Source organism: Monopterus albus, unplaced genomic scaffold (assembly GCF_001952655.1).
Source record: "Monopterus albus unplaced genomic scaffold, M_albus_1.0 scaffold300.1, whole genome shotgun sequence".
Classification (NCBI taxonomy): domain Eukaryota; kingdom Metazoa; phylum Chordata; class Actinopteri; order Synbranchiformes; family Synbranchidae; genus Monopterus; species Monopterus albus.
The window spans coordinates 158076-167652 of NW_018128180.1; the positions used below are offsets into that span (position 1 = coordinate 158076).

Sequence of the window (9577 nt, forward strand, 5' to 3'; positions counted from 1 at the left end):
CTGGGCACCCGGTTATCGGTAGCTGGCTATCTAGACAAGACTGTGGAGACTCTGACTAACATCTAACACGGTTACATGCACAACGTTAATTTCTACTAATGTTAGCTAACAGACGCTAACCTGTGTCTGCGTTTATCACTCTTCATATCCATAACATTTTCTGTGTTTTTACAAACGCCAGACAGTAAAGTAACACACGAGTCTTTTTACTCACCTTTTCCTCTTCCATTAATGAAATTGCTTCTTCTGGGACTCCTCGACCACGCAAAAATTCACTTAAATCCGACATTTTCTGGGCAGCACGTAGCTCCTCTCCAGCATGACTCAAAGGCACTCGCTGAACTTGGATCCCTACAGGTACCCATACTTCTGAGATTAATGTCAGAATTCTGACTTTAAAGTCAGAATTAAAAAAAAAATTTATGCAGTGGCCCTAATACTCTTCCGTACTTAGTGAATTTATTGGTGACAGCCATGACCGAATATCTGTGGCTGTTTTCAGCAGTCAAAATAAGTCAAGGAGCAAAACCTTTTTGTTTGAATAAACCATCTTAGGTCTGTTTGCTGTCCTGTAACCACACTCTTACTCAGACTAGTCAAACTGATTAGATGTGGTAGAGTTGGAGAGGCTGTTGGTTTATACATAACGTTTTTTATTTTGTAGTGTTGACTCCATTATGTTGGTGGAGGAGGGGTTTAACATGGTGAGTGTGGATGCCAGTGACAAAATGCTGAAGTATGCACTGACCGCGAGATGGGAAAGAAGAAAAGAAACGGCCTTTGACCAGTGGGGTATGATGTTTCCCATTGTAATGACCTTGAATTGTCGTATTTGTTTGTAACACCTGGAAGTCACACACACCATTGTCTTTACTGACTTTGTGTGACATTTAAATCAAGTGTATTTTTAGATACAGCCTCAAATTGTTCTTAAGGTGGGATATAAGACTGCAGTGTTTATATATAAAGCCAGGAACAATTTATTACCTGGTGGAATTCAAAAACTATTTGATGAAAGGGAAGGGGGATACAATTTAAGGGGTCAGTTAAATTATAAAATTCATGCTATACGTACAACCAAAAAAAGATTCTGTATTTCCATAAGTGGGGTAAAACTATGGAATAATTTAAGTGTGGACATAAAAAATAGTACTAGAATTGATGAGTTTAAACATAAATATAAAGGTATGTGTCAATCAAGATATATGCAAGAACAGGTTTAATGATTAATTAGATGGAACATTGTGGGTGTGGTGTAAGAATGTTAACACTATGTAATAATTCTTTAGTATATTACTTGTGATGTAAGAATGTTAACACTGTTATATTCTTTTTTAGTATACTTGCATGATTATAGTGTTATTGTGTGTAGAAGTGAATCATTTACTGCTTGCAAACCAGTGATGGTAAGATGATGTCATGGGGTAGGACTGGATAAGTCTGACTTCTTCCTACTCCATTCAAGCATGTACTAGGTATAAGCAAATTGATATTGGATTATGTGTAAAAATGTGTGCTGTTATATCAACTGTTTTATATGCTTGAAAGAATAAATCAAGAATAAATCAAATCAAATCAAGGTGACATCCTTCTTCTCTTCTCACACTTTTCCTTTTGGCCTTTGTTTCTTTCTTATTTGCAGTTATTGAAGAGGCCACCTGGCAGACGTTACCAAATGATATTCAGAAACCAGGAGATGGTTTTGATGCCGCCATCTGCCTCGGCAACTCATTTGCTCACTTACCAGATTTCAAAGGTATGCCAGGGTTAGGCCTTTTTTAATTAATGTTTTTTTCCAATGGCCTTGTTTTGTATTGTTAGGCAAGATAAAAAAAAAAAAGTTTTATCTTTTATCTATTACTTTCTATTTATCAGTGCTCATGGGCTGATTTCCTGTGTTATTTTCTTTGTTTATTGGCCTAGTTATTGACTTCCAAGGCCTGCAAACAGTACAGTGCCCAGTTATTGTGCTTACTGGGCACTTTACTACCGTAAAATTACTACCGTAATTTTCAAACTATTGAGCGCACCTGAATATAAGCCACACCCACTAAATTTAAAATGAAAAACAGTTTGTACATAGCCGCAGGTGTCCACGTTGTAACATGAGATATTTCGACAGCCAGATCGATTGCCTTTAACTTGAAAGCTGCATCATATGCATTTCGGTGTGTGTTTTTCATGATGAGGGTGTGTGCATGAAGCGAAAAAAGTAGTATCTTATAGTCTGGAAATTACGGTAATAATGCATTCATGCTGCCCGCTCTAATACTGTCCATTCCACTAAACGCTCCATGTGAAAACAGTGCCGCACAGTGGCTCCTCTAAACCACATTAACTACATACAATCAATGGACTGCACACAACAATAAAAGGGCATGACAGAACACAGAATATGACAACAGAGCTGGAGAACACAATCCCTCAATCCCTCCCCAGGCATACAGAGACCCCTAATTAGTCCAACTCCCCCAAACACACAACAGTATTAGTCAGGAGTTCACGCTCTTATATGAGCATAGAACAGTTTCTGCTTTTGTAATCCATGCACTCACTTTACTAATCAAGGATGTGTCAGTACACTTTGACATCACTGCTGGGTGTGGTTACAGGTGCAACAGGTCTGAAACTTCGAACCACTATTACTCTAACGATGTGGTATTAAATTATTCAAACCTTTACATTTTCAACTTTAGGTGTTAGCAGCATTTTACAGAACCCTCATTGGGTCATGAGGTAGAAAAAAAATTAAGATGAGAATCATTGGGCACTGTAGCAATCTGTGTGCTCAGTTTAGTAATCCGTGCGATGTCACAGTGTACTGACACACTTCTACATCACTGAAACAAGGTGAGAAGTTAAACAGCTGGGGGTCAGCAAAAACAAGGCTTTTGACTGTTGTTAGGCCTTTCCTTAATGTTCCATTTACTCCTCAAATCACATTAACAACCACAAACATCTGGGAATCATTCCACAAAATCTGTCCTTAAATTGATGCTGTGTTTTCACTTGACCACAAACACTCAGTGTTTAGTGATTTGACTTTGTTCCTCTGAATCTGACTATCTCTAATTTATGTTAGTGATATTGTATGGCTCTTAGGAGACCAGAGTGACCAAAAGTTGGCCCTTCAGAACATCGCCAGTATGGTCAGACCAGGTGGGATCCTTATCATTGACCACCGGAACTACGACTATATTCTGGAGACTGGTCAGGTGCCACATGGCAAAAATATCTACTACAAGGTACCAAAGCTCACAGTCACTTTATGGTGATTCCTTATGATCTGCATTGTTTCTCATAAATAGATTTATTTGTGTTGGACCACCACAATTCCAACATTGACTGCCGCATACTGATTTAAAATAGGTTAAATCTTATTTCAGTGTAGTGCCGTGTGTAGCTCATATATTCACTCAGTCCCTCTGTGCGATGGTCTGTCTCTCTCTCACACACACAAACACATGGCGACCATGATGACGGAACATCTGTAAATAGTTCTTCCTCTGTTAGTTTTTTTTAACACAATGCTGTCACTCACAAAGATCTAACTATTCAAATAAGTTATTAGCAAACTAGTAAGACTAGCTAAGCTAACATTAGAATACAGTTGTTGCCGAGGTCAGCACGCTGTTATATAGCATGGGTGTAGTTAGTCTTCTCTGCAGGTGGATAAAGTTAATGCTAGTTCATAAACTCTGACATTGAATGTTTGCACCCTCAGTCCAGGGGAATATCAAAAAAAACGCAGAACAGCTAATCAGCCGGACAGAAATGAAATACTCTGTGTGGATTGTAAAAATATTCAGTCTTAAATGTCCTTATTTTATTTATTTATTGAACAACTTGTAGAAGGAGCTTGGGGTGGTTACAGTTTTCTGGTTTCAGTCTGAACTTTCTGCACTATCTGGCTCTTCATTGCTTTGTAAAGACAATTTGGACACACAATATTGTTTATAAATGGCCTACTTAGACCATCTCTAGCAGCAGTTGAGTCCTAAATCTGTTATTTTTGTGCAAAATTTATTTTCATGATCTTTTCTTTTTTATTCTTCTAACCCACATTTTTCCTAATACGTATAACTTTGAGTTCAGATTTCTGATATTTAAAGCAACAGCCAGAGCTGTGTGTGTGTGTGTTGCAGAGTGATCTATAGCCTTTTGGCAACAGCTCAGAGATATGACAGAGACATGACAGCAGGTGCTAAAAGCAGTGAGCCATATTTATTTTATGTATTTTTTCTTGAAGTCCCATATTCTTTTGTCCAGACAAAGCAGGAACTATCCAGCTGGAATGCCTAATTATAAATACTAAGTCAGCAGTCATGTGCTTCCTGGTTTTTCTCAGTTGCTTCTAAGACTTCACACATGGACATCAATGTAAAGAAGGTGGCCTGTGGTGGGAAGTTTATTTGGATGTGTGACACTCATCACTGTGTAACACAAATGTGTGTGTTGCAGAGTGATCTAACTCTGGACATCTCCACCTCAGTGCTGTGGGTCAACAGTAAGCCCCATATGATTACTCTGGACTACACCTTCCACGTGCCACAGGCCAGTGTCAAGAATCCTCCTGAAGTCAGGTAGGTCAGGTCACACCGCTAAGATGTTCGAACAGTGAACAGCCCCATTTGTTACTACAGAAAACCTAAATCTTTAGTAATCAAGGATTATTGTGTGGATACACAAACAATCCTTGTTAGATTTTTCATATAAGCTATTGAAAATATGACATATATTGTCAGACTTATCCATAAAGCTGTAATTATCATTATATAAATGCTATGACAATCTCTGACAGTTGAGAATGGCTCAGATACAGTGCTGTGTTTTTGCACAGCGCCTAAGCCGAACGAATGTAAAAGGACGACATATCAGAACGAATGTAAAACAACAGTATGAGTTATATGTGCTGAAAATAATGGAGAGGTGACTAGATCTTAAAATGAAATGTAAGATGGCAACAGAAATGACCTGTCAGTCAACAGTCAGTGTTTATAGGAACGTTTGTTGTTGAATGCGTTTGGCAGCTTCACCAAGCTAATCACACAGCTGATTGGTTGCTTCTCTGTATTGTCAACTAAGGATGGTAGTGACATCCATCAGTAAGGTTCACCTCCACAAGGAATACATGAAGTAGGTTATAACTTTGTTGGGGAGTAATTCTTGTCAATGGAGATAAATAATAGAGATAACAGAATGTAGCCTATTTTACAAGTAAAGAAATTGCTAATGTAGTTAACATATACTGAATTAGCTATGTTACATTAGCTAGTGAAGCTAGTTGACATTACATAAATGTAATGAATATAAATTTGAATTTCTTTCGAATCACCCCCACCCACACACACAGGAAAGCCTAAGCAGTCTGAAAACCCTCCACATGTACGCATTCCTTATATTGTCACACTGCTCAGTCACGCTGCTCAGCTTATGCCGTTACTGTTTGTTCAGGAGATAATAAAAGTAACACCGACTCACTGTATTTTAATGATTACTAAGAGATTACAGGTATTTTAAAACTTTAGAGTTACTGGAAGACAAATAAGAAACCATGATGACTTTTATGAAGTGTCAGAACTGGAATCATTACAATACACAAAAAATGATGGTAATAATCATCTTGTATCAGCCAAAGTCAACCACATATGACAGTATGATGTCACTTTACAATTTGTATTTGATAATGACCACCATACACATGCAAAATATAATAATCAAAGTGTTCCAGTTCTGGCATAGCTCTTTGTGTTGACTTTTTTGCATTTGACATTTTTCTGAATCAGAATCAGCTTTATTGGCCATGAGGAGTTTGACTCTGGTACAGCGGCTCTCAATGTGTATGTACATGTCCTTATGTAAGGCAACAGCAAAGGGCAAGTAAACAATATGCCAAAATAAGGCCAAAATAGATAAGTAGAACAAAATAAACAGTATAAACAAAGCAATAAACAATGCAAACAGACGAAGGAATGCTCATTAGGAAACGAGATAAAATAAGAATAAAAATAGAGTACTTAAAAAATGGAGACCTGTACAGTTTATATTTACAGGTATTGCACTGACGGTTATTGTCCAATCATACTGTTGTTGGTCAAGTGTTCATCAGAGTAACAGCCTGGGGGAAGAAACTGTCCCTGTGCCTGGTTGTCTTAGAGCACAGTGACTTGTAACGCCATCCAGAGGGGAGGAGTTCAAACAGATTGTGTCCAGGGTGTGAGGGGTCTGTAGTGATCCTCTCCACACTCCTTTTGACCAGTGAGGTGTACAGGTCCTCCATAGAGGGCAGGCTCACACTAATGATCTTTTCTGCAGTCCTGACTGTCTGCTGAAGTCTGTACTTGTCCTGTTTGGTTACTGAGCCAAACCAGACAGTGATGGAGGTGCAGAGAACAGACTTGATGATTCCTCCGTAGAACTGTATCAGCAGCTCCTGGGCCAGGTCGAACTTCCTGAGCTGGTGCAGGAAGTACATCCTCTGTTTTTTTTATCTCACAGTCTGTGTTGGTTCACTGTGAAGTCTCTTTTTAATGCTGCTGTCACACAGCAAGATTGATGGACTCCATTGCTGAATATGTTAGACACAATAAAACTACCTTTACTGAGTGGGTGGAGGAATCCTAATACACTCTTGTGTTCCCCAGTAAATTCCGCCTGTCCTACTACCCTCACCGCCTTGAGAACTTCAAAGCTCTGCTGAATGAGGCCTTCAACGGTAAAGTACAACACTGCGTCTATGGAGATTTCAAGGAGTACGTTCCTGGCCAGACCCAGGCCCCGTGCTACTTCATCCATGTCTGTAAGAAGACAGCCTAAAAGCCCTACCAACCAGCTTGCTGCACATGCACATAATTGTGAAAAAATGATGAAGCTTTCTGTCCTCTTTAAGTCCCACAGTTTTCAAGATATGAGCAAAAATACATTTCAGTATGTTTTAGAAAGATTTCTTTATGAAGATGGAAAAGTTTTTTGGTCTTTGGTCACGTTAAATATAGAGACTAATGCCATCCGCATGGCCTTGGCAGATTAGGACTGTATAAATAATGAGTCTGGCCACTGCCTTTTTTAAAATGCATTATTAAAGTGTTTTCATGGTCTAGACAGTTGCATGTTATACAGTTTGGCTTTAGAACTGCTGTGCATTTTCAGTTTCTCATTTTATTGTTTCATTTTATTTTAAAATGGTTTGTGCTAAAGTGTTGAAGCAGAGTCTCTGACTCCACCAAGAACAGCTGGATGATTTTGATCATGTTCTTATAAAATAAATTCACTTAAATAGGGTTTAAAATCTATTCAGAATGCGTTGGATGCATTTGTGCTGTTCTTGTTTTGGTTTGCACCCTGCTTCTTCCCTACCAGAATGTCGATATTGATATTCTTTATGATGGAATACTTGGTGTTCCTTGCAAGTAATGGACACAGTCTTAAAAATTATTTTCAGACAGTTTAATTTTGTGAATTTACCACATGGGTCTTAAAAACACACATACAGCATCTGTGTATTGTGAATACGGTAGCAGTTTTTTAAGCAGCAGTGCCATAGATTTGCATTGACTTGGCTGCCATCTTCCAAAGTAAGAAGCTGAAATCAATAGCAGTCATTATACTTGTGACAAGTTGGGGCAGGTCAAAACATGTTTTACAACTTATTTGACTGTCTCTCTCAAATATTGGGTCACTTGAATAATTTGTTATCTAGCTAGCAAACTAAATTAGCTGAGCAACAATACAATGCAGAATTAGTCATTAAAAATAGTATTTGCTGATAAATCCCATTGTTCCTTACAGAAAACAATGGATCTGAATCGACTGTTTAAGACTATTTGAAGCTACATAAATCATGTTACCTGCTGCTATTTTTGACCCCTCAGTGTTGCAGTTCTTCTATCTTGATGGTTCTAAATAATGACTACTTTAACCTGCTCAAGCAGAACAGGAATAGCTTGACTGTTAGTCAGAAGACTTCATCATGAAGTGTCCTTGTTCAACTTCAGAGTTAAATGCCCTCTCACTGAACCTCCCTGAAGCTGGGGAACAAAATAAGAGTTTTGCCACTAAAGCCTGCTATTGAGAAAAAGGGCTGAGGCAGTTTATATTTGAACTAAATTTTGCTGCAGTTCTCCATCTTTCTTTTATGTTGTGGTACTTATGTTTATTTTAACCAACAGGCCAACAGTGAGTGCCATCCATTGAGTTGAAAATAAAAACTAAAGTCCTATTGAGGATTCATCAAAAAGTACTAACAACCGTATCCGAATAGGTGGTAACTTTAAGCTGGGCTTTAAACTGGCTAAAAATGCATACATGAAAAGCTACATGTGATATCAACCTAAAACGATTCATAAAAGTCTTTTGTTACATAAAGTATGAAAAACTTGAATGTGTTTCGACTGCAGTGCACACAATTTGTCTCAACCAAAATAATGTAGAGGAACATGAACGAAGAATTTATTTTCCTGTATTATCTAGATTCTTTTTGCTGATACCAAATATTAAAGGTGCTCCACCGCAAAGATATCAGATCTTATCCCCACTCCTACTGTTTGTCTAAACGGGGCCACATGGTGCATTCAGATATTGTGCCAGTTCTGGTGGTAGAACAATATGTACGGTTCACTGTAGTTTGATTTGAAATCAGTGGTAGGTTTGGAATGTGGCATTAATGACTACATGTTTCAGTGGGTTTTGTAGTTTATGTAAAGACTGAACTATTTCAGAACATTCTTACCCTGCTACTTCTTGTACAGAGAGTGTAAAAAAGATAGTTTATTGCTTATATGATAATTGGAATGCTTTTACATTAAATAAAAAGTGCAACAACAACCTAGTTGACATGTTCCCATTTTGTTATGTTTTGCAGACATATGGATGCACTGACTGAGAGACATACAGATTCATATAATAAAATATATCATTTCAAATAGTAAAAGAAGCAAAGCACAAGAACAGTACTTACAGTAGAAGAGAGTTTTTTGCAAACTACAATGGACAGTATTTTTTATCTATACTAGGTAGATCATCCTCTGGTGCCTAGCTACACACAGCACAACTCTTGTTTTGGCAAGTCAGTTAGGATGTGTATTTTATGCACAACACAAGTAATTTTGCCAACAGTTATTTGCAGATAGATTATAATTCACTATAACGCAATTCCAGTAGGTCATCTGGTTCATTCTTGGGAACAATTTCCAAAGGCCTGAAGGTTCCACGTTCATCTGTACAACAATATAAAGTATAAACACCATGGGACAGTGCAGTCATCATACCGCTCAGAAAAGAACAGTATAAATTGCTTAAACGTATCACACAATTATTTCAGACCACTGTAACTACACACTGCCATTAAGCACATAGCATCAGTATCTGCTGTGTTTAGAAGAACTTCACCTCGGGCCTGATAATGTCACAGAAGATGAGGAAAAACAGGGACAAGTGGACAAACGGAAGTGTCATGGAAGGTTTAAATGTAGAGACAGCTTCTGAATAATATCTATACATTATTTAATGGTAAGTGAAATATTATTCCATCCAAATTAGATAATACTCACCTGACAAAAATAATGACTTCTAGCCCTCT

General features: G+C 37.9%; 1 protein-coding gene across 3 annotated transcripts in view; it reads left to right on the forward strand.

The window, feature by feature from the left end:
- Positions 1-8819, forward strand: part of gnmt (glycine N-methyltransferase) — an 11856-nt gene extending 3037 nt beyond the window's left edge. For 2 of the 3 annotated variants that reach the window (XM_020623470.1, XM_020623472.1), the window contains exons 2-6: positions 665-792; positions 1643-1756; positions 3103-3245; positions 4462-4583; positions 6645-8819. In XM_020623470.1, the coding sequence (XP_020479126.1) occupies positions 665-792; positions 1643-1756; positions 3103-3245; positions 4462-4583; positions 6645-6816 (679 nt within the window). In that variant the 3' untranslated portion in view covers positions 6817-8819. Of the gene's footprint in view, positions 1-6; positions 358-664; positions 793-1642; positions 1757-3102; positions 3246-4461; positions 4584-6644 lie in introns of those variants that run through there. The other variant, XM_020623471.1, reaches the window with a different exon arrangement.
- The last annotated feature ends 758 nt before the right edge of the window (positions 8820-9577 follow it).